The 26,197-nt window shown below is 34.8% G+C and overlaps 1 protein-coding gene across 3 annotated transcripts in view; it reads left to right on the top strand.

The window, feature by feature from the left end:
* LOC141460566 (uncharacterized) overlaps positions 1–26,197 on the top strand; it is a 519,534-nt gene that overhangs the window by 420,146 nt on the left and 73,191 nt on the right. For all 3 annotated transcript variants that reach the window (XR_012462144.1, XR_012462143.1, XM_074140735.1), the window contains exon 4: positions 20,063–20,198. Coding sequence is in view for 1 of the 3 variants with exons in the window: in XM_074140735.1 (XP_073996836.1) it covers positions 20,063–20,198 (136 nt within the window). In the remaining 2 variants the exon portion in view is untranslated. The remainder of the gene's footprint in view (positions 1–20,062; positions 20,199–26,197) is intronic.

Raw genomic sequence — 26,197 nt, 5'->3', positions numbered from 1 at the left:
CAGTAGAAACAGCTCTAATTCTGTATTGATTCTAGTTCACTGACTGTTGTTTGATTGTTATACTTCTAAGTACCACTTAAAATGTTTCAAAACACCATTAACTCAGAGAACAGATGTTGCTTTACTGTATTTTTATCCCACTTTGAGTACTTTACTTTTTGATCCTTTGAATACTTAATCTTGTTCTTCCGGTTGCTACAAGTAGATGCAATAAACACAGGCGAGGATCCTACAAGAAAATAATAGTAAAAATAATTTACTACTTTCTATTAACCATATTGTGGATATTTTTTGAATATTTAACAATCTTAACGATAAGTACTGTATAACATATTTACTAACGAACAACTCTTTATGCCTGATTATTTTAATCATCGGAGCATTAATAAGTTCCAACTACTTCTACCAAACAGTGACTTACAATCCGAGCGAATATTGTCGCTTCACATCTCGATTTGTTCTCTCCTCTTTTTAGAGAACTAAAAGAACAGAACATCTGTAGAAGATCAGAGATTTATAATAATAATAATTTACAGCAATAATTGAAACATGAACCAAGGTTTGCACGAAAGAGGAAGAACAGATCAGAGATGCTAATGAACCCAACGACAGTATACGAAAATATCGCCTACCCAACTGAGGCTGAGGAAATAGCACAAACCAGAGTTAAAAGTTTAAAAGAAAAGTTTTGACGGCGACCATCTCAACTACAAACGCAGTAAAAGGACGGACGCGAAACTCTACAGAATAGTTTTCTAGTGATTTTGCAATTTTCCTTTAAATTGGCAAATTTGATTTTACTTTAACATCGCCTATTGTCTGTAAAAGTATCCTAATTTTTTTAAAAAACATCTATTCAGAAATTAGAAATGCCTTATAAATAAATAGGGCAACTTGAACATAACCTGTCTTAACACTGCATTGCTAATGCTCGAACTTAGTCAGTTATTGCCAATGTGGAGTCATATTGACTCCATAATTTATTTTTATCTTTTTTTCTATTGATTTCAATTTTAATAATAAAATTTGCACTAAAGGATGAGAAAGAATAGGAGAAAGAACGAAAAAACAAATTTTGTCCACAAATCGGCTTTAACATTTCACGCAGAAGGAATTAACTTCAACTTAGGATCGCAGTAATTTCAGTATTTTCTACATAGAACCCTGATTGACTGCCTTCTGATCAGGGGCTTTTTTATTTTTTTAATTACATTCACTATTTTTTCAATTACTGGGCGCTGTTGATACGGATCGGAAATTACCCAATTCGCTGCAAAGTTTTGCTGCAATTCGGACAGAAAATGAATTCTAGAAAGAGGCTTTTTTTTTGTGCCTTGATACTTTCTATGAAAATTATGTAAATTTATCAAATAAGCATTTAGGCAATAAATGTTGATCATATTAAAAAAGAAACACAATTACTACCTTCAAGTTTTACGATTAGCGCATAAATTTCGATTCACTGAATCATTATGTAAAGATGAGTGTAGCGACCCAGTTTATTCCCTTTGTACGATACCGCTGTAACATTTGGCTCAAAAAGAAGAATAAAGATGAATGAATCTTGCTTTCGATTTTCATAATGTATAGAAATATAAATTTTATGTCACTCAAAAATATCAAGAGGAAAATCTCGGAATTCTTCGCGAGGTAAACAGCAGAGGGTTTGAAGTAAATTTCCCTGTATGGGCAAACCAAATTGGTAATCTGGAGTCAAGTTAATAACAGAAAATCTACTTATATTAGCAATCAGGAGTCGAAATGACTCCAATATATTTACGTGTAATGCCGATCTGGAGTCAAAATGACTCTTATGATTCAAGTAAACTAATCTGCAAAAAGAAACAAAGAATTCCGTGGTCTACAGCACGAGACTATCAAATGGTGAGAGAGTGGGGATAGCATATCTAAGAGCATTTTGGGATAGCTATGAGATGTGGAGAAACAGAGACCATTCCTATTTTTTGGGAGTCAAATTGACTTCGGATTGGCAATGCAGTGTTAAAAGCCCTGTCCCTTTGGTTTGATTTATTTCCTTTTCAAAAAACAGGTTTCCATTGTGGTTGTAGGGAAGCTGTGACGTGATACTTCCTTCAATGAGATCATTATAATTTCTTTTATAATATCTATTCATCTTTTCTGTACAAATTTTGAATTTTAAGAAAAATTTTTAACATAAACTGAGGCAAAGTGGAGAGCCGTCTGAAATTACACTCCACATTTTCAGTTTATTATCATTATTTATTTGAAAGTGAGAGTCACTTTTACATTATTGGCAGTTTAATACAAATATTGTGTTTCTATTTTTGTAGGTACTAAATAATGTACTTTCTATTCAAGGATCAATTTAAATATCCATTAACTGAATTAACTTTACTGTTTATCGCTTTTACTGTTTTTAATTATATTAATAAAACAAATACCAGCCAAAGTGTCTCTTTGACGCAACTTTATTTTTGTTTTTTGTTTTTTGCACGTTTAGTTAACAAATAAATGAACTTTTTAATGTCATTACACATTTTACCAATAATTATTACGGTTCTTCATTAGCTTAGGGAGCAACAAATATAAATAGGAAATTAATTAATAAATACTTAAACTTTTAATTTTATTATTATATCTCATCAGTGAACATAATGGTTCTAAAGTGGCTATTGTTAGATATCCAGATGAATCACCTAGTATCTCGATAGATAGAACACCTGAGACCAGCGCCTTACACTACGAATGAGACTGTCAAAAGATGACAAATATGATAGATGATTAGGGGAGTTGGATATGATAGATAATTTAGATTAAGAAAAAAATTGGCAATTTTCTTAGTCCGGACCGTGGATTCCTGATGTAGAGAAGAGAAATGAAAATGACGAGACGTCTTGAAATGGTACTCATAAATTAATATGAAAGATTTTTTTTTTAAAAATCAAAAAAAGCGATTTTTTGATTGGCTTTTTAAAATGTAATTTTGTTTTATATTTAATATTTTACCACATTTACAAACCTATCTAAGATAACCTCTGAGGTAATATCGGAAATCTTCCTCACAATCGAATCCAATTACTTCATTTTGATTTTATCTTCTTCGGTCTGTCTAGATAGTCCTTCAGGCCTTATACCTTCTGCTTTCTCAAAGAGTTAACTTCCCGTCGGGCGCGTTGAATCTTTTAGCATCACCGGACGCCTTGTATCATATTATTCGCATTAAAGTACTTCATTCAAAGTTAAGAAACAACATATAAAATATTAGCCAAACTTTCAGTCAGTTAAAACTACGAGGTTAGCAGCACGCCATTACAATAACCAAAAAATAAGTAATTTAAAAAAAAAGATTAGTTTTCTTAATGCATTTTCAAAAAAGTTCTCCAAGCGAAATAATAAAACAAATAATTTTCTTAAAATAAATAGGTTATTTATTTTGCTTATTTTGTTGCAGTTTGTAGCTATAAAAAATGTAAATTGCTTTAATGTACTTGTTTATAGACGTTGCACTTCTTGCAATCCTATATATTTGGTGTACCTCTTTTTTTAGCAATTTGACATAGTTTTCTTTGAACTATTGTTAATTTTCTTTAATATTATTTCATTTTCGCACCATCTGTATCGATTTAGTCTTTCTTGAGGCTCTGCATTCATCCCAAACTAACATAAATGCATATTATTAGTGCAAAAAGTTCAGTCACAGGCTTTAAATGATTTTTAGTCTATTATTTTGAACTGAAATGCAACATTATTTAATTTAAAAAAACATCGAAGTATTTGAAAGATTTGGTATAATTAAAGATATAAGTTTAGGTAAAATTTTATCATTTAGCATTTTAACTTGTGAATTTTTAGCTCATTAAAGAAACTACTACTAGCCACCTGTTTATAGAAATAAATACAGGAGTTTGTTTAAGGTAAAGTGTAAGACCCAAGTGAATTCAGGATATCTACGGCCCCTGAGGGATACCCTGTCTGGAGAGGGCTGCAGCCAGCTGGCCTGATCCTAAAACATCTCCAAGTTCACTCTACCATTTAGTCTCCATATATTTTGTCCACTAAAGCCAGTATATCAGAAAATATAACGCTCGGTTAAGATTATATGAGTTGAAACTTTTAAGACAGACTTCAAAACTAGAGCTTGCCAAAGCTTCTTCTTTTTCCTAGTTTTACTTCTAAAATAAAGTCCATAAATACGAGTAAAAGACTATAAGCTTAAAGTGAAGGGAGTAGTAACGCTTGATCCACGATTTGGAAAACTTTCTGAAAACAAGCTTTTATAGCTTTACAGCAAGTCTGGGAAAATATAGTTTTCTCTCCTGTTCGCAAATTTTCAAATTTTATTTTCACCTTATTTTCATTATTGTAGGAACGTGAATCTAATAATTGTTATACTTTCAAGGTAAGAGATTTGTTCAGTAATTAGGGAGCTAAATTCCTGTGACGAGAGATTCTGGGTTCGATTCAAACTGTCGGCGAATAGAGGTTTCTCTTCATGGAAGCCTCATACAGTTGCGTAATGCACTCCAAGAAGGTACGGGTGCAAATGGCCTCAGATGTTGACGGGCTCTCAACTAAAATAGTAATAATAATAATAATAATAATAATAATAATAATAATAATAATAATAATAATAATAATAATAATACTTTAGGGAAGGGATTAGCTATGAGGTTAGCATACTGGACTCCCACGCGGAGGTCCCGGGTTCGAATCCAGCAGCTGACCCTTAGATTTTCTCTTCCTAGGAGCTTCTTACAGCTCACTGTCCGGTGATGGACAGTGTTGTCTGTAACGAGAGAACACTGTCCGGAGGCCGGCAGTGCACTGGAAAAAGCTCCGGGCGCTAATGACCTCAGCTGTTGATGCGCAAAAAAAAAAAAAAAAAAAAAAAAAAAAAAAAAAAAAAATAATAATAATAATACTTCCCAAAATAGTAGCTGGTTTAGTAGTAATTTTCCCGAGGAGCTGGTGGGTTACTTACATTCAATAAAATAAGTAAAACCCCTCAATTTATTCACTTTCTGACAGAAGAGATTAAAAATTTTACTTTATTATATACTTTTGGTTGAATAATCGACAAAGTATTATATAGATTTTTTTAGTTATATGTAGAGGTGTTCTGGGAGTTCCATGACGTAGATATTGGCTGCGTTAATTCTTCAAGAGGAAGAAATTGTGCACTTACAATGCATTATTTTTCCGAAGTTGAATTCCACATTCGCTATCTCCTACTGCACTTACAAATCACAAATGCTTGACGTTAGATGTTAGTTAGTAAAAGTTAGATGAGCAGTATGAATAATCTGTTGTGACGCTGAATAAGTTGCTGTCTTTTAAATCTGAAAGTTAGATGAGAGTTCAAAATGTTGTAGAAAAGGGTGTCAGTAGATATATTTATAGAAAGATCCATAAACTAGGTTTGTAAAATTACATTAAATTAATATGCTGAAGATTGGAACGCCATTTTGAGCCCCAAACTATGTACTGAACGTCCAGTTGTTGACTAAACTCTAAGGTCTATAACAGACATTTCTTTTTCACTGAAAGTTAGATGAGCAGTATGAATAATCTGTTGTGACGCTGAATAAGTTGCTGTCTTTTAAATCTGAAAGTTAGAACACGTTAACGGTCAATGAATGTGTTATCCAAAGCCACTAACGTTCTGCCGGCAAGACAATAAATTGCCAAACAGGGATTAAAGAAAAAAAGAATTAAAATCCTCTAGTTACACTGCCAATAAATCACTTCACTGGTTGATGGAAATAGGGTATTGTGGGAGTTGACCAGGGATTGCTTGGGAGAATTATTTGTCAGCTCCAGGCAGGCTGGAGTGGTGTTTAGTGGGGGAGGTTAGTGTTGCCTTAAATTACCATTCCAAAGGACCTCGATAAACCAATCAGTTTACAGTCTCATTGATTGTGTACCTGGTAACTCCAGTAAACAGTTACCTCTTATTTGGATCTATCTATGTTGAATACAACGGAAGAGGATTAATGGCACTTTTATTACGATTTTTAATGGTTTCCCGAGTAATAAAATGGTACTGACTCTTCCTTCTGACAGATCTTCACTGATTGTAGATTTTTGACGTAAGTTATTACACTTAACAATCGTATATCTTAGCACTTAGGCCTTCAAATAGTTGTTACAAACTAAATAGTATTTAATCTTTAATCAAGAGATGAATTGATGTGTGCCATTGATTACAAAACAATTTATTTTTAAGAAAATAGGAAAATATTTGGAATAAAGGCTTTATTAATCTATTATTATTATTAGCCGCCACGGTAGCCGAGCGGTTAAGAGGCGAGACCTGCAAAGCTAATATGTATTGTGGTACTGGGTTCGATTCCCGGTCTTAGGACTTGGATTTTATTTAATGGTTAATAGAAGAAATTAACAGTAAAGTATGTTTGCTAGTCGCCTCCGTACACGACACCTAATTGGTAGTTGGACGTTAAGCCCGCCTGAAAAATTAGGCGCTTATCTTTTTTGCAATTATTGACCGGCGAGTTCTTATCGGACAGCAATTACTCTTACTAAAATCTCAAATTATTGTTTTCTTTCTCTTGCATTTTCCAAAAGTAAGCACCGCAGACGAAGTTCCGAACTTAAGAATTTACCAGCATGTTTTGAGTTTCTCTTGAAAAAATCATTGATTTTTTTTCTACCTAAAAAATAGTTTTTTGCTTTCAAGGAGTAGAAAAATTCTTTGGGTGAATAGAAAAGTTGTTTAAAGATAAGTATTTTGTAAAAAAGAGAAAGATCTGAGATATAAAACAAAGTTTGTCGGCGTTCTTTAAATAGAGTTCCTTATTAAAATTGTATATGTTAGAAGGCGGTTAATTAACCCAGCAGAGCGCCTGCTGTAAGCTAACAGCGCCGATTGAATCAGGTTGTACCAAGAACACGAGCGTTACGACTTAGTGGCCAACTAGGAAAAAGGCTACCTCTGCTCGTCCTTTATTGAAAAGAGGAGGTAAAAATTGAAAAAGTTTCTACCCTCTGGTTCAGCACGTAGCAAGAGGTATCTACGTAGCACTCTGTAGAGAGCGCTGGTGTTAGTTGAACATTGCTTCAACAAAACTGTAAGGAATTTTAAATGCTGATTCCTTAGCCACTCCTGTCCTTTATCAGCCAATAATAATATAGAATACCTGCAATCCTCTGCACCCTGCTCCTTCTGGAAGATTCGGATATTAAATTACACAGTTTTTTCTCCCTTTCTCAATTTTTAATATGATTTTTATTTTATGCCTTATTGGCAATAGTGTAATAATGCTAATAATTCAAATCTTGCGTCAAGCCAAATCATTTAAAAACTTTTTTTACAACTGGACGATGGCTCACGAAAATTACTTAGAGCAATTCCTCACACACTTCCCGTTACTGCGATAATTACTTTTTTCAAACTTTTCATTAATTAATATATAATCATAGATAATTAATATTAATAATAGATAATTCCATTATCATTCATTATTTTCGTGAACTTGGTCGTGTTAATAAAAGACGTTGCAATGACAAGCATTTTTTTTTTTTATTTGTTTATTTATTTTGCAACTATAATAGATATAACAAGCAAAAGAGATGAGAGTAAGGAAATGGCGCAAATACACACGCACGCACATATATGCACTTACATACACGCGCGTGCACATGCATGTGCGCCAAGAGGCGTGAGTGGAGTGAACGACGACCATCCAGTGATGGAAGCCGTTAGTTCGCCAGATTAGCAAGCTTGCACAGCAACCATCCTAGGAGGTCGGCGTTGTGTTGAGATGGTCGCGTGGCCACCGCCGCTTTAGTCTGCGTTGAGGATTAGAAGGAAGTGTTGAGGTAGATATGTTGTGGATCAGAGGGTTGTAATGACTGTGTAGATTTGAGTGGAGTTTTGTGTAGCGAGATTGGGCTGTTTCAGAAACGAGAGGAATATTGAGATCAGAGTGTATAGTATGATTGGAGACGTAGAAGGGGGCGTTAACTATTGTTCTTAGAATTTTTGATTGTAAGGTTTGAAGTCTGTTGATGTTTATTTGTTAAAAAAAATAATAGTAAAGTATGTTTGCTAGTCGCCTCCGTCCACCGCACCTAATTGGTAGTTAGACGTTAAGCCCCGCCGTAGGAGATTACTTTACTTTTCATATTAGAGAACATTTCATTTAGAGAGTGACACCTCCATAGCGGCCTTCTTAAGTGACATTCATGCAAACGTTAAGCCTCTGAAGCCTTATAGCAAATTAAGAAAGGGGTTTTGAGACATATTCATTGGATATACAAAAAGAGATTTGCAGTGTAATTATCGATGTAAATAACATCTGCTCGCCGTCCTGTACTTAACTCAACTATTTCTGGTAAGGCTTTTAATGGTTCAACATATTGTATAGCAATATTGACAATTTGTTTCTGCTTTGTAGAAAAGTGTGTTAAATTTGCTCATTTGATGTATGTTTTTATGAATGTAAACAGAATACCTACTCAGAAAGATCTATTGCGTTCCTACTTGGCACAAAAATTTTGCCTATCATTTATTTTGAATAATTAGCCCACATGTAATAAATGAGATAATGCAAATTATTATATTTTATTTGAAATAACCTCTTTCTTCCTCCTATTTTCCAGTCAAGCGTTTATTTTTTTGGGAGATTATAAACATTTTAACCCTGTTTCCTAAACGCAAAACACTAAAATATTAATGTGCCAATAACACTAAGAGTTTTCTTCAAATAACTATCTCCTCAGAAAACTTTTGGGAGTTGGATTCATTAATATTGATCAGGAAAATTGTGAATTGAACGGAGGGGTCAGAGCTGAAGAACTTGTTGAAATATTAAGTTGATCATTGGTAACTGGTTCCTCCAATAGGTTAGAGGTTCGCCTTTCACTCGAATGATGGAAGTAAGAGAATTATAGACTGCAAATACACCCATGTTCAATAAAGTATTTCAATAAATGATGAATTATCTTCCGCCATAAATCCAGTATCCTATCTTAGTACTGGCGGGGAGTAGCCACTCTCAGTGTGCTCGAGTGAAAGGCGATCACGAACCTGGATGGATTCGTTAATATTGAATTTTGAGTGGTACCTTTTGTTTTTCCTTGTACTTGGTGGAGTCTAGAAGCGATAGCAGAGAATTTGAATTTAAAGCAGATAGATTCCTAATCTGGAATGTTTGCTACCTAATTTTTGGCTGATGAGGAAGGTCTCTGGATCATCGTTGGCAGTATGGGCAAGGATGTGCAATCGGCTTGGAGGGGCCCGCCTGCAGGTTTACCTCCCACCTGCAGCTTTTGAGCTGGAGAGGTAAATTACGTAGGCACACGTCATACAAGTTTATGCCACTAGCCTCTGACGATCAAAGCAAACGCACTTTTCCTAGTCCGTTGGTTATTATTGATAATCCGCCATAAATAGAGGAGAGTAGCCTCTCTCAGTATGCTGAGATTATTTAGGTTATCACCTCTAGGAGACTCCGCTTCCATTTATCGTCATTAGAGCCATGACCCTAGGTAACTTGAGAGAGAAGAGATGAATGTCGCGGTAGAGGAGATAAGTTTCTTTATTTGCTCATAGAACCACTACAGACTTGGAGCACCCATTAATGCTGGTAATCACAGTAGTTCCTTGATTGAAGTCCTCCGACCTCTTCCATTTCTGTTATTCTATTCTATAATCAAACCCTTTACGATCTTCCACAATTCTAACCAAGGAAAGCGTGTTCTTGAAGGTTTATCTATAAAAAGCGAATTGCATTTCTTTCCTTTAAGAGAGCTCATGATAAGGATCAACTATTTATTCTGATTTAACGAGTTTCTCTGTCACCTATAGACTGGATAGTAATTGCATGGGTCAATTCCTTGCTATGAGTGTACACTCTAAAAGCAATAAAATATTACTATTATTATTATTATTATTATTATTTTTTTTTTTTTTTTTTTTATTTTTCCTTTTTTTTTCAAATTCCTCGCGGCCCGCAGGCAAGGGAGGAACTTGTTTTCTTTGGTATTACCTGTGGTATTACGGTTCTAACTGGAACCGGACAATTGTCCTATGATAAAGACAAAAGAAAATATGTCCGTGCTAGTCTCTGGCGTCTTCCCTTAGCACTTCCCTTACAATGCGGCAGGTGTGGAGAACCACAGCCTGCTGCATCTCGTATATGATGGTCCTCCTGATTCCCATCATGCAGAGGCCCTCTCCCAGCATTATTATTATTATTATTATTATTATTATTATTATTATTATTATTAGATTGGATAGTATTTTTTCCCCAATAAAATAGAAAAAATATATTTTTTTAAAAAAAAGAATGTTGGTTTGCACACATAAAACAATAAATATGTTTCATCCAGGGGCCTAGATAGAATCAGGAGTTTGAAGTATTCCATTGTTACACGAACATGGAACATTTCGTGACACGTTGCTAACAGATCTATTTTACTGATCTTAATTACATAATCACCCTACACTCTCAAATTTCAATCATCTGCTATGAAAGAAATACATGACAATAAATTTATCGAAACCCAGGCGAAAAGACGGAGTCGTTTTTATTTTCAGTTTTGACCGAATCCTCGCTATTTGATTCCTAAATATAAAGTGTGTACGGTCACTAAAAGCTAATAAAAATTTGTATTTGGACCTCTGTTATAATTAGGATTATGATTTGTTACTAAGCGTGGTCTACTCCTACCTTCCTACGGTTCTATTGGCCAGTATACACGCCCACTAAACCCTTGTTCGATCCGCCATTAGGATTTTTAATGCTAATTATTTCTATTAAAACAGTAGTTTAGAATTTTTTTTACTATTTTTTCCTCCGTAGGTGTAGCTCATAAAGAATCGACTTACGCAATACAAATTTTCATTACAAAAATTAATGTAATGATTAACTTTGTATTATAATTCCTAATGTCGTTTCATGAATATACTTGTTTTGTCAATCACTTGTCCCGCCCCATGTCAAGCACTGGGTATCCCCAAAAATTTGGTGTATATCACCAGGACATTGACATAGGTACATTAAAAAAAAAAAAAACATTTTTGGTTGTCAAAAAGACCGAATTTACTGCTACTGCTATACCTATAAATAATGGGTTGGGAAAAAATAAATCCATTATTTTCTCGGTAGATGGCTGTAGTGATCGATATCTCCTAAAGTATCGATCAAACAATTTCAAGTTTATGCTCGTTGTGAAGGTGTCATTTCACACAAAAAAAATTCTTTTGCTGTTTTTAGTTTGTTCCATTCAGTTGTGAGCTACAGGGTGTTAACAATGGAAATCAACAAAGAGGAAATTCGGTACATTTTACAGCTTTTCTTTGATAAAGGCGAAAATGCAAGCCAGGCCGCTGAAATTGTGAATGGTGTTTATGGTGCCGATACTGTAACAGCTAATTACGTGCAATTTTGGTTTCGTCGATTCAGTTCAGGCATTTTTGGTGTTAAAGATACATCTCGCACAGGCAGGCCCTTCGTCGAAAATGTCGATAAAATCACAGAAATAATCGAAGTTGACCGGCATGTTAGTAGTCGTAGCCATCGCCCAGGAGCTAAAGATCGACCATAAAACAGTTTTAAACCATTTGCGCAAAGCTGGATTCGAAAAGAAGCTCGATGTTTGGGTGCCACACCAATTAACACCAAAAAAAACATGATGGATCGAATTTCCATCTGTGAAGTCTTGGCCAAACGGAATGAAATCGACCCATTTCTTAAACGAATGGTGACTGGGGATGAGAATTGGGTCACATACGGACAATATTGTGCGAAAACGATCGTGGTCAAAGCGTGGTGAAGCAGCTCAAACGGTAGCCAAACCAGGACTACATAATACATGATACATAATACAACCTAATGGAGCGGTACAATTTTACAACCTACACTTGGAGTCAAAATAACGGAAAATATTCTAAACGAAACTCGAATTTTTTATTAAGCTGTCAATTGCCGGTCCCTTCGCTCTACGAATGTATAATGTGGAAATGAAATGTATTAAATTCACATCAGAAATGTTAAATTAAATAAATACCTGCCATAAAAGAAAACTAATGTGAACACTGATACGACTTTATTAACATTTCAACTCAAAACAAATTTTAAACCCCGAACGTACAAGTCATGTTTAATTCTTATCACTTTAGAAGAAATCTACCCAAACCTTCTCACAGAAAAAGCTCAACAGAATATGGCAAGACTGCCATATTAAGAAGGAAGGTAACTATGTCTAACAGCTCTACAGGTTGCCTAAAGTGCCTTAAAGTCGATCCACTTCCTGTATGCGCTCAACTTGCTACCATCCAACACGATTCTGGGCTGGGTTATAAATAGCAAATTAAAAAAAATCCTATTTTTTGATACATAATTATTCATAAATATATACACTGGGCCAAAAAAGTCTGTGAACACTAACCTAAATTTTATTACTTTTATTATTATCTTATTACAAACTTCTTTTATTTTCAAATGAAATATACTATTCGATAGAGAGAAACCAGAGTTTTTCATTTTATATTCAATCTTTTATTTTTGTTCAGCAGGAATATCACAATTAAATGTTTAACAAAACAACACCCCAAACGAATGCAAAAAAAGTCTGTGAACAGCTGTATAAATATGTAAAAACATTAAGATAACAAACAGAAAAACGATTGAATAAAGTTTCAAAGTTCTCTATTGTATTGTAGAAACCACTACAGTCAGTTTTGTGAATAAATAATCTAATTAGTACATATTTAACCACTAATATGGAAGTTCCCAGAACAATTCGAGAACTTATTGTGACGTTGCGAAATGAAAGAAAAAGTATTCGAGAAATAGGGAAGATAGTTCAAAAAAACCCTTCAACGGTGCATAATATAATTAAAAAGTACGGAAATGTGATTAGTAGGCCACGCAGTGGACGGCCACCAAAACTTAATTCCTTTCATAAACTGCAAATTCTGAAGTCTGTTCGAGAAGGACCCAGGACAAGCGCTCAAAAAATCTGTCAAGAATTATCAAGTGGTTATGTGTAAGCGTAACACCACAGACAATTAGAAATAAATTACATGAATACGATTATTGCGGTCGAGTCCCGAGGAAAAAACCTTTAATCAATAAAATAAATAGTAACCGCCGATTGGATTTCGCGAAAGAATATGTTTCTAAGCTTTCTAGTTTCTGGGAAACCGTAATCTTTTCAGATGAGTCGAAATTCAATGTATGTGGGTCTGATTGACGACAAAAAGTGTGGCGAAAAAGAAATGAAGCTATGAAAATGAAAAATATGAAGCCTACTTTTAAGCATGGGGGAGGCAACATTCTGGTGTGGGGTGCATGAGTGCTAAAGGAGTGGGCAAGTTAGATCTAATTAATGGTATGATGGACCAATATGTGTATGTGGATATATTAAGACGCAATTTAAAAGAAAATTCAAAAAAATTAGGGTTGGAGGGAACGTTTGTCTTCCAACAAGACAATGACCCGAAACATACCGCACTAAAAACTCGGGAATGGCTTTTAAATAATACACTCTGGCGCCTAAACACCCCTCCACAATTGCCAGACCTTAACCCAATAGAACATTTGTGGGATGAAATCAGCCGCGAAATAAATAAACGAGGAATAAGAAACCGTGAACAACTAAAAAACGCTATTTTAGAAGAGTGGGATAAAATTCCAACATTGACGACCACAAAATTATTAGGATCGATGAAAGCTCGCTTGTTGGAAGTGATTAGGAACATAGGAGGTCCTACAAGTTTTTAAAATTTATAATTCACGTACAATGTGTAAGAATGATTTATTTCTGCAAAGTGTTCACAGACTTTTTTTGCATTCGTTTGGGGTGTTGTTTTGTTAAACATTTAATTGTGATATTCCTGTTGAACAAAAATAAAAGATTGAATATAAAATGAAAAATTCTGGTTTCTCTCTATCGAATAGTATATTTCATTTGAAAATAAAAGAAGTTTCTAATAAGATAATAATAAAAGTAATAAAATTTAGGTTAGTGTTCACAGACTTTTTTGGCCCAGTGTATAAAAAAACATTTTTAGAACAGTTTGTGTTTTAAGAAAGAATGAAAAGAGAGCTACTGTAGTATATACGATATTCATTGTGCGCCACATATCTCGAAGTTCTGATTTCTTTTTCATGTACGATCAAAGAGATTAGAATTTCACCAAGTGGAAAAAAAAGGAAAGAGAAAGTTGCTTTTCTCTCGGGCAAGGCAAAAAGAGCGCATAAAGCTTTGGAAACTGTAGCGGGAAGGAGTGAGTGCAAAGAGATGGGTTGTGAGGCTACGAGGGTAAGATATTATAGGGAAGTTAGAAGCCATTGTTGCAGGCTGTCCAACATAGTGCGCTACTAAGTAGACGGCCTAACTACGCTTTGCAAAGCTCGCCTTCAACTCCCCAACCTACCCATTTAGTCATTCATTGATTCACTTCGCTCATAACTCATTTCTTCTAATTATTAATATCATTTGAAATAGTTCTCATCCATTGAATAGGCCAAGCCTAAAATTCCATCGGATTTTACATTATGTGTGCCTTATAATCCGGTGATACCTTTTGCGTAGAAATAAAATATTGAAAACTTGGTTAGGTCCAGTGTACTAAAATAGAATCGTTGATTCTATCCGTCGTTGTACGCATGTTTATTTTATCTCTGACTGGTTTCGTAATTACATCGATACATCCATTATCAAATGTAGATTAATTAGTTGGATGTAGAGAATTCGACTTCAATTATATTTCTATCTCACACTAAACTTGTAGTCCGTAATTTAGTATTAGTAAACGATAAAAATCTCTTAACTTATTTTTACAGAATTTTCTTAAAACGGTACCATCGATATTACCCCTCTTGTAGGTTTATTACTTTTATTTTTACAAAAATTTCCAGACGCTGTTAGGTTTACTTTTTAAATTAAATTTTAGTGCAAATTGTGGTTGTTTTATTTATGTAATAATGAGGCCTAAATGAGATTTTAAAATTCCGAGTCTGTGGAAAATGGAATGACTAAATGTGAAAACTTTTGTTTTTAGTTTCCGTGATTTTTCATCACAATTTTTATGCAAATTTGCGCAGATTTATCTACTCCATAAAAAATGTGGTAAAAAAAAATTATATTTATTATAAAATTATTATTTAAGTATTTCTTAGTTCTTAATTTTATTATATCATAGGAAAGACATGTAGTATATCGTATTAATAGTGTGGACTAAGCACTAGTTACTAATTCTAATACTAATTAGCCACCTACTACTACTAATTTACGTAGGGGGCCCGAGGGCTCATACCCGTAAGTTGGTAATGGGAGTGGCGCACTCCATACTGTTATCCGGGGCTGAGATCTGGGCGGACGCGCTCCAGAAGGAAGTATATAGAAAGAGGCTGGTGTGGGTCCAGAGAGTTGGCGCGTTGCGGATTGCCTCTGCTTACTGGAACAGTCACTGAACCAGCCATTTTGGGGATCGCGGGAGTTACCCCCTTGCGCTATTAGCTAGTGAAAGGAAGCGGCTCTTCGAAAGAAGATGGGAAGCTGATAGGGCAGCAGCCGCCCGAGAAGAGCGAGAGCGAACTATGGCTGCGTGGCAAGCTGCGTGGATGGAGGAAACCCGTGGCAGGTTGACGGCAGCTCTGCTCCCAGATGTCAAAAGTTGGGTCGGTAGGGGTTTTGGCGAAGTAGATTATTACCTCACCCAGCTCCTCAGCGGGCACGGTTACTTTCGGGAGTTTCTCCGGAAGATGGGGAAGCGGTCAGAGGGAAATTGCGTAGGAATGAGAGACGACGCTCATCACACATTTTTTGTGTGCGAAAGATGGGGTCGTGCCAGAAGGGATTTGGAAAGAAGAGTGGGCGAATGGGTTCCCGAGCGCTTCCAAAGCATAACGCTCTCTGGCAGGGCGCAGTGGAATGCTGTGGCAATTTTCACAAGGGAAGTACTAACCCTCAAAAGGCGAGATCTGGATGGAGAGGAGGCTAACCCCTAGTGGGTAAGGAACAGGAGCCTAGTCTGTAGTAGTGCTGCATAAGCGAATCCAGAATAGGCCTGGCAGTAGGGGGTGTTTTAGCCGGTAGGCCGCGAGGGAGTGCGGCACAATGTGCGTAACCTGCATTTCGCCCCTCTTTTTTTTTTTTTTTTTTTTTTTTAAAAAAAACTATTTATATAATTAGCCACCTGTATTTGAGCCTTACACCAATCCAAAAAAATAGCTTCAATGAAGCGTTTTGAGCTTCGTATTTTTGGACTTTATACCTGTATCCTTATATCCTTAAAATCCTTATATTCGTTTTAATTTTATATTAAATTCTAAATAGATATCTAGGAAAAAGTTCCATAATATTTTTATTGACTTCCCTCAGAGAAATGCATTTTTTAAATGGTTAAAATTTATATTTTATAGGTAAATATCAGTTTTACGTTTCATTAGATTATCTAAAACTTATTAAAACTATAAACAGAAAACAAAAGGGGTTAATTTATCGTTTCAAACTTAATTAAAGCTCGAGTTTTAGTGTAGAAAAGTTTTGAAACTTGTAAACAAACTTGCGTTGGAGTAATTTGTTGTTTAACCATGTTGTGTGTTGTTTGTTGTAAACTTAGCTTTATAGATCCATGGATTAAAACCACTAATTGGTGTGTCCTTTTGTAATTGGGCAAGGAGCAAACAACCAACAAAATAGTTTTCTTTTGTTTTATTCGTTAGTAATATTGAAAAGAAGTTATTTTTTTCATAAATTTTGCCAGTTATTGTACTATAATGGTAGAGGTTTTAAAAATGTTGAACGTCATTAAAAACGTAACGGCAAACATCACTGACAATAAATGAATAAATAAATTTGTAAAAACAATCTACAGACTATAAGAAAAGATAAAATATTCTTTTTCAAATCCATGAACTTAATACATGTAGATATCTTCATTCTTTAAAATTCATAAATGCGCCTGCAATTTGATGGCAATTGGACAATCGAAGTGGCTAGAGCTCCACAAATATGAATTCCCTCATGTAGATGTGAATAAAAAAAATAAAAATTAAAAAAAAAACCACAAATTAAAAGAAGACTTTGAAAGAAAAAGGAATATCAGGAAAAGTCTTGGCCAACAAATTATTAACAAAAATAAATACAGTGGCTCCCAGTGAAATTGATTCACTTGAGTAGATAAATAAAAAGCCCTAAAACACCATAACACTGCCACCCCCATGTTTCACAGTTGGGCGGAAATTTTGATTTGGCAAGTTCTTCTCCTGGTTTCCTCCACAGATAGGAACGTCCATCGGACCCGAAAATATTAAATCTACTATATTACAGTAGTACAAAACTCGGGGTCCTTTAATAAACATTCATTTGCAAATTATACCCTAACTGAAAGGTTTCTTTCGCGCTACTCTTTCATGAAATTTGTTTCTTAGCACACGTCGGACTGTTTCTGCACTTACTGACTGACCTAAACGTTTTGATAGTTCTACGGCTATTTTTGGTGCACTCAGGAACGGCTTTTTTCAGTTATTTCGGCTATTTCGTTCAGCGATTTCCCATCATTAAAATGTTTAATGAACAATTCACGTTCTTTAAGAGTTGTATGTACTCCCATTACTGAAAAAGTTCAAATAAACGGCAGTTATTGTCTCTGAAGAGAACCAAATGATTTCGCCAGAAGAGTTTAGAAAACAATTTAAACAATTAAACCAGAGGAGAAAACAATTTAAAGTAAACAAATACACACATATAGGGGCAAAGAACGGTGTATCATTTTCACTGTGAGTTTAGTCAATTGTAAAAAATTGTGTTTATTCTTATTAATAAATCATTGGTTCATTTTTATTTGTTTTCACACAAAGAACGTATTTCTAGGATGTTTATTAATTGAAATAAATTAAAATCTTTCAAGTAAATATAATTTTGATCTTCTTATTCAACAATTTCTAACAAATAACCTGGTGTATCATTTTGACTGTGTATATACATAAAATAAACATGAAGGGGTAGCCTTGATTCGGAAAATAAAAGGTAAAATACAAGGGAAAAACACCGAATTGGCTATAAGAGCGCTGACTAGTTCCGGCGACGTTTGGAAGCGATATGTCTGCCACTATGAGTGACACGTAATATAAATTGATCCCAATCGCGAAAATGTTAAAACATCATTTTGGATTGTGATGTTATGTACTCGTATTATACCAACCAAATCAAATGTGTTAATGTGACGTGGCTGGTGTGAATCTTGCCTGTTGCACCAAATGGCTTGTGGTTTAATTAATTTCGACACCTCTGGCATAATGATATCGCAGTTTAAAGAAACCATCGCAATAATCATTCTAATTCTCAATTTTTAATAGCTTTAATAGGTCAATTTTGGACCAGATAAAATAAATTTTAGGAGATTAGTGTTTGTTAACACATCTTTAAGATCATCACTTGATTTTCAATAATCATATTTCTCCTAACCTTGAAGTGACGAAGTGTTCTGCAAGCACAGCCTAACAGAGTCAGCTTGATGCCATAAATCTGCATTTTACCACAGAGAGTAAAGGCCGTATATCTTGCACAGATGTTTTTGTAATTGATTTGTCGAAATATGGAGAGAACAATGCTTTACACTAGGCAGTGGTCGCTGCAAAACACATGAATGTGCTTCTTTCATGGTAGTTTTGCCATCTCTTTCGAGTGTGAACTATAGCCTCGGACCTCAAACAATAATAAATTGATACCTACTTTTTAACCTCTTCGTCGAATTTCTCTTCCTCCAGTCTTGTGTAACTTAATACCTGTATCCAAACGTGAACGTCCATTACCTTGGGCTTTACTTAGATCAAAGACTTTCTTGGAATCTCCACACTAGACTTAAAAGAACAGAACTAAACAGACGCTATCAACTACTTAAAAGACTCTTAGACGATAGATCTAAACTGCCTCTATACAACAAAAGTCTGATTTATACTACAATTTAAAACCCATCTGAGCGTATGGAATAGAGCTATCTAGGGTTAAACCAAACGCACCAATCTCCAAAGAATTCAATCTCTACAATTTAAAATTCTTCGATCCAGAGTAAACGTTCCCTGTTATATCTAATCGGATATTCATACTGATCTTAACATTCCTTTCATCACAAGTCTCCAAAACCCGATAAAGGAAATTCCACTTCAATCTGAAATCACACGAAAATCCTCTAGTTCAAAATCTTTCTTCTAGAACTCTTCCTGACAACCCAACAAGACGCCTCAACAAGACGTGGCCTCGTGATAGCGCTTTCTTTCTTTTTTACTTCTTGAACGTTCTAGCGCAACTTGTCTTTAGGAGCGAAATGCTTTAATATTTTTACCGGCTCATCCCACGCCTCAACCTTTCGCTATTCATTGCTCAACTCATAATTCCCAGTCTACCTCACTCTCTTCTCTTGAGAAGACGTTAATACGCAATCTGTAGATTTCAAAGGATTTCTCAGTGACGATTTTAATACGATATTCCACTTAATCTAGATGAAAGAGGTTCTAAGATGTTGCCTGTTTTAAAAAGTACAGAACAGCGGCATTGTGATCAATTCTAAATTATGCGTGAATTTAACTAAAAAATAAACTTCACCGCCAATGTAATAGTTTAAAATGGTAATTATTTGTTGATTGAAGGCAAATTGTAGGAATGAATTCAATGAATTATTGAACAGCGCTGGTTATTTTTATTTTACTGAATGTTATTTCTGTGGACAAAATAATTACACAAAAAAAGCAGAATAACGTGAGAGAGAGGAAATTCCGATACGAGGGAAGATAGACGGGTGGTATCAATATAAAACCAACATGACGCCACTTGTACAAACAGACATCTTATACTCCTCAACAGAGAATCGTTCACTTATTTGCACAAATATGACAGACTCAAATACAAATATATAAAGTTATCTACTCGAACAGTCGGTTTTCCTTCTCAGTAATATTATACTCCACAAATTCTGTTTGCTTTAGCTAGGATTAAATAAGATATAACCACATTAATGATGATTGCTTTGCAAACCAAAGTACACAAAATTTTACAAATAATAACCATTTGATGATTCAAACGTTTATTTTTTTATTTGTTATAGTGGGCGAATAGCAATGAGAAGCAAGTTACGCTGAAAGATCTGGATTTTGATGCTTCCGGCATGTATTCATGCGAAGTATCTACTGATACTCCGATATACACTAAACCTTCGGATGATCAGGAGTTAACAGTTATGCGTAAGTATAGTTTTTCTTTCTTTGTTGATGTTGTTTTTATTTAGTTTGGTCGTTACAGGCAAAGTTTATAAAGATACAGTATCTGTTTTCAAACAATGTTGGTTTGATGATGATTGTTTTAAAGTACGTAAACATTTATGCAGTTTGTTAAATATCTTTAGAAATACTAATTCCGTTACGATGAAACTATACTATTTGAAAATCAGGAATGAATATAAAACTTTGTGTAATGATAAAAAAAAGAAGTATACAGAGAATATCATTAATGAATTTAGTAAAGTTAAAGATACGAGCGAGTTCTGGAGTGTGGTACGTCACTTTAAAGAAAAGAAGTACTTTTTTGACAAAAATATATCTGCTGTAGAGTGGATTAATTATTTTAAAAATCTTTTAAATCCACCGCTGAATGCCACCCGAGTTGTCTACGCGGAACCCTTTATTGTCAATGACTTCTTAGATGGCCTTTTTGAGATGACGGATTTATTATTAGTCTTAAATAGAGCGAAAAATAACAAAGCACCGGGGACAGATAGGATATCATATGAATTTTGGAAAAGTAGCCCTAAGAGTTTTTTAGAAAAATTATTAGAATGGTCCTTTTCCATCACGACAACGCACCAGCTCACACCTCAGCAGTTGTGGTCGCAAAATTAATGGAAATAGGGTTCCAACTCGTTTCACATCCCCCCTATTCTCCAGACTTGGCTCCCTCGGACTACTATTTGTTCCCCAATATGAAGAAATGGCTGGCGGGAAAAAGATTTTATTCAAACGAGGAGGTGATTGCAGAAACGAATGGCTATTTTTCAGACTTGGACAAATCCTATTATTCGGAAGGGATCAACAAACTAGAGCAGCGTTGGACGAAGTGTATAAGCCTAAAAGGAGACTATGTTGAAAAATAAAAAAGGTTTACCCCAAAAAATTAAGTAGTTTTTATTTTTGCACGGACTTTTCAAACGACCCTCGTATGTTCCAATACGTTTATAAAATAAAAAAAAGAATATTTCCTGAATTAAACAATGAATAGTTGGCCAAGTGCAGGTCACTGGCAATCGATATAACCTGTTATAAAGGTTAATAGTTCTCTAAGGAGTATTTCCTCCATAATGTTATGTTGCTGGAGATAATATATCTAGGCAAGTATTGGGCAGAACGATTGGGCAAGTTGCTCATTCCCAGAAGGACCCAGGGCCGACCCTGCATCTGCTGTCCTCTAGTCCATCAGCAAGTGACGACGCTTGCAGCATCTTGCAGCTACGACTTGGTTTTGAATCTCTACGAAGGTGCCTTTCGTTTGCAGATAATGTTATCGTTTACTAAGGCCATTTCGTTGATGTTTTTTTGTTCATTGCACCACTTTCGAGAATCAAGAATAATTTTAAATCTTGGGCAGGGGTAGTCAACCACTTCATTCCTACCACCCATTGCATCTTTATTGGCAATAAAATTGTCTTAGCAATCATTAGTGTTTTGCAGTAACTTAATTTATATCAATGGATATATCCACTGGTAGAGTCCACTGGCTTAAATATAACTCCACTATTTGCTCATGCTAATTACGCAGATGACGTGACTATTGCTTTATTATTCAAACGTTAACGTTTGTTGAACGATGACGTTATTGATTATTCATTCACATAAAACTAAATATATTAATCATCTTTCTGTAAAATACAAGAAAACATTAGTGCCCTGTAAAAAAGTGGGAAAACTAGAACTTTGGAGAAATTCATCTTTGTAACTATGATAACTAAAATTCAAAAATCAACTTTGAAAGTTTAGAAACGCCTTGAAACAGTTGAAAAGTTCCTCAAATTACAAAGGTTTAAATGGTTACTGGGGTGGAAGTCTAGGGTATTATTTATTAATGCTGGGTTATCGTCTTTCAAAAAAATCAGGCGCCATGTTAGCCGAGCGGTTAAGAGGCGAGACCTGCAAAGCTAATATACTTATATTGTGGTACTGGGTTCGATTTCCGGTCTTAGGCCCTGGATTTTATTTAAAGGTTAATAAAAGAGATTTACAGTAAAGTATGTTAGCTAGTCGCCTCCGTCCACGACACCTAATTGGCAGTTGGACGTTAAGCCCCGTCTGAAAAAATGGTCAATTACTTTACTTTCTTTTATTTTGTCTTCAAAATTTTCCTGTAGCAAAAAAAAGCGAATGATACACTTTAACTGGACAAAGGATGATCATATTCATTGCAAATAGATGCTGATGTGTGGCTTACCGAGAATGCTAATTTGCTAAATTCTAGATCGTCAAATCTGTAAGAAATATTTTAGAATTGCTTAATCTACAAAAATTTTAAGTCAGTTATAAACTCAAGGTATAATCCTAATATTTCTTACATTAAATTAGGAGAGACTTATTTAAAATTGCAGCGCCACTTAAATAAATGAAGATTAGCAACCCAATTAAGTTTGTTCAGTTGCCAGTACTGCACACTTTGTACCAATGATGATTAGTGTAAATTTCAGTCTCATTTTAGCTGTTAATTATGCCTTGATACCTCAGATAGTTTGGGTAGTTTATGTTTTCAGTGCTCACGTAAAATCTGACTATTTAAACTTATTAGTTAGTTATGAATTAGGATTAAAGCAGTTTACTCGTTGAATTATTTATTCTGAATGGTAAATCTTCACATAAGTTAAGCGTTTATAACAGTTTATGATGACATGTGATTGATTTCCGCCTTTAAACCTGAACCATGTCATGTCCAGTTTATAATAACTGTTTTGGAGCATCGACTGCTAGGTCGTTAGCGCCAGTTATAGTCATTATTATTTATTTTTTATACATCTGAAGTCATTCGGGCCCGGAGCCTTTATCAGTGCACTGCCCGCCTCCGAATAGTGTCCTCTCGTTACACACAACACTGTTCATCGCCGGCAGTGAAGAAAATCTAAGTGCCAGCACCCACTTGGATACACTTAACACTGAGCTAATGTCCTCCTCCGAATCATTTCTATTTAAAAACAAATTATCACTTCGATAAGGAAGTTATTTGCTGCAATTTTAGACCTTACTTAAGCCAAATGTCTTTTGAACTAATCATATTTAGATAAAATCTAAATTCTGTATCCAATCACATACTCTATTATAGCTAAAACGTTTTTCTGTTGAATACCTCTCTGGAGAAGTAGTAACGAGTAAATGGCACCAACCTTGCTGCTAATTAAACGTACTCAATAAGTCATGTTAAAACACATAAAAATGATGTAAAATAAAATTTACTAGGAAAATATTGCTTACTGGAAATTTTGAAACATTAACAAAAAAGAAAAACAGCAAAATAAACAAAGATTAATTTTAGTGCAAAGAAATTTAAAGATAGGGTGCGTCCATATTTTCATATTGAATAAGCTCGGCTTAAGAACAATAGAGGCCAAGTACCCTTTAAGCCAGAGTCCGGGTTTGTTTGTATGCTTCTAACGCTTTCACTTGCAAATGATTACAGTTAGTGCCCCCAGTAAATAAAGCTAGACAATCAAATTTTAATATTTCATTTAATGGTGCTTATCTCTGTGTGGCTTAGTTGGTCCTAATTTGAATGGGTCTTGGAAACGTCAGCGTTGGCCCGCAGCTTCCCTTTTGTAACGTGCTCCGAGACGACTTATGGACCCAACAGAAGTAATTAACATATTTAACTATGGGTGTTTAACTTCCTCTTCCGACTGTACCCAGTTAACTGCTTTTGTTGCCATATCAACAAAAATACTGCTTAGAAGAAGACCTTCATTGGTACTTTTTCATAATCATCTCTTCTTCATCAAAATGAATTACCCTATTTTCGATTTAAATTAGAATTTCCTTTGTTTTGGTCCTATAGAAAATTCGTGATTTTTTTTTAATATTACAGTCAAGGAATAATACTATTTATTTTATGGGAAAAGCGCTACCATGACCAAAGCTCTACTTACGGCAAAACAATTTTCTCCAGGCTAATAGTGTATAATGATTTAACTGCAGAGCTGAACTTAAACTTGCTAAAGTCTCTGAATTCCAGTGTTCGTATTTATTTCGAATGCAATAAGGGACGAGAATGTTACTCACTTCATATTCCTTGTTAGGCTGAATGTAAAGTACAGAAGGAAGTACTGCTTTAGTTTAGAAACTTCTTGTACTGCTCTTCAGGAACCAACGCCCGCAATATTTACTTGATATATTCAGCTGTAAGGCCCAATTTGATCTTTGAATCCCCAGAAAAGTCAACACTCAATACTTGTAAAAATTGATCCCTAATTCAATCCTCTGTATTCTGGAACTCATTATCTCCATCTTTAATGAATAAATCTACAAAAGTATCATTTAAAACTGAATCGTTTAATTATTTAACGCAGTTATTTAAAGATAGCGCCAGTTAATAAGTTTAATTATATTTTTTACTATTAAATTATTATTATTATTTTTTTTATTTATTTTGCGACTGTAATTAATTACAATAAGCAAAAGAGATGAGAGATAAGGACAGCGCAAATACACATGCTCGTGTATATACGCATATAAATACATCCACGCGCGATGCATGCACGCCAAGAGACGTGAGTGGAGTGAACGACGACCATCCAGTGATGGAAGCCGTTAGTTCGCCATGTTGGCAAGCTTAAGCAGCAGCCATCCTAAGTGGTCGGCGTTATATGTTGAGATGGCCACCGCAGCTTCAGTCTACGATGTGGATTTGAAGGAAGTGTTGTTGTAGGCATGTTGTGAATCAGAGGGTTGTAATGACTGTGTAGATTTGAGTGGAGTTTTGTGTAGCAAGATTGGGGCTATTTCAGAGACGAGAGGAATATTTAGATCAGAGTCTATTATGTGATTGGAGACATAGAAGGCAGAGTTAACTATTGTTGTTAGAATTTTAAACTGTGTGGTTTGAAGTCCGGTTGATGTTCGATTTTTTAGCGCTTCCGTAGAGTTGTATTCTGTACGTCCATATTGGGGCAAGTAGAGCGGTATATAGTGTTCTTTTGTTAGTCTGGGTCAGTTTTGATCGTTTGTCGAGTAGTCTACTATTTAAATTTAAATTAATTATTATTATTGTTACATAATTAGTAAATATTTGTAATGGTTTGTCAGTTTAGCTCAGAGAGGTTATATCCTGTTTAATTTCATTTATTTAATGTTTTTTTCCTTTATGGTGTGTTGACCCAGAAAATAATATGTTTTCCTCATTTCCGTGCGTGGGGGTAGTGTGAATTAAACATCTTAAAAGCAAAAACTCGCAGGAAATTGAAACGGTTATATTAGCATAATTAGGTTTTCCCAGGGCTCCCATTCATAACGCAGCGATCCAAATCCTTATTCGAAAGTACTTCTTCGCAGAATGGATTTTTCGGTTTGTGGAGATTTTTTCGCAAATGGATTATACGATTTTCATTCAACTTTTCATACTCTCTGTGGTTGGCAAATTCGATTAAGGGCACTTTTTTTGAGAGAGGAGGAGCTTAGTCTTCCCCTTAAAGTATTGTTCAGTATTTGTGTACGGACCTTTGTCTTTCAAGTGTTTTAAAGAAAATAATGTGCAGCAAAAGTTCCTAGTTTGTAGAAAATTCCTCTTTACTGAATGATTTTATTTCTTCAAAATTCTCTTTGTTGTAAACTTTACACATAATTTTACAAACTTGTAAATTATATTGTTGAGTATTGTTCATCGTTTTCGGCGCCTGATTCATTAATCCAATACGAAGAATGAATATTAATAATTTCAGGCATTATTTTGTATATTTGCCAAGCTTTCGTCTTTGGGGACTAGTACTTAAACGGACAGAACTGTAGAACCTTAAATATTTTAATTGTTAATAACATAAGCCCTGAAGATGGCCTAGTCCCTAAGGACGAAAGCTTGGCAGAAACACAAAATAATATCTGAAATTGGTAATAATTTTTCTTCTTATTTGGATTACAATTATATATTTATTTATTTATCTTTTTAGGGATTTCTAGGGCCGGATTTAGACTTCATTTGTTTCATTTCAGGGTAATGTGCCGATTTG

Source organism: Rhodnius prolixus, unplaced genomic scaffold (genome assembly GCF_049639745.1).
Source record: "Rhodnius prolixus isolate KJV_2025 unplaced genomic scaffold, Rpr scaffold_1, whole genome shotgun sequence".
Lineage (NCBI taxonomy): Eukaryota > Metazoa > Arthropoda > Insecta > Hemiptera > Reduviidae > Rhodnius > Rhodnius prolixus.
The sequence above is the reverse complement of the archived record's forward strand: the minus strand, read 5'-3'. Positions and strand labels throughout refer to the sequence as shown.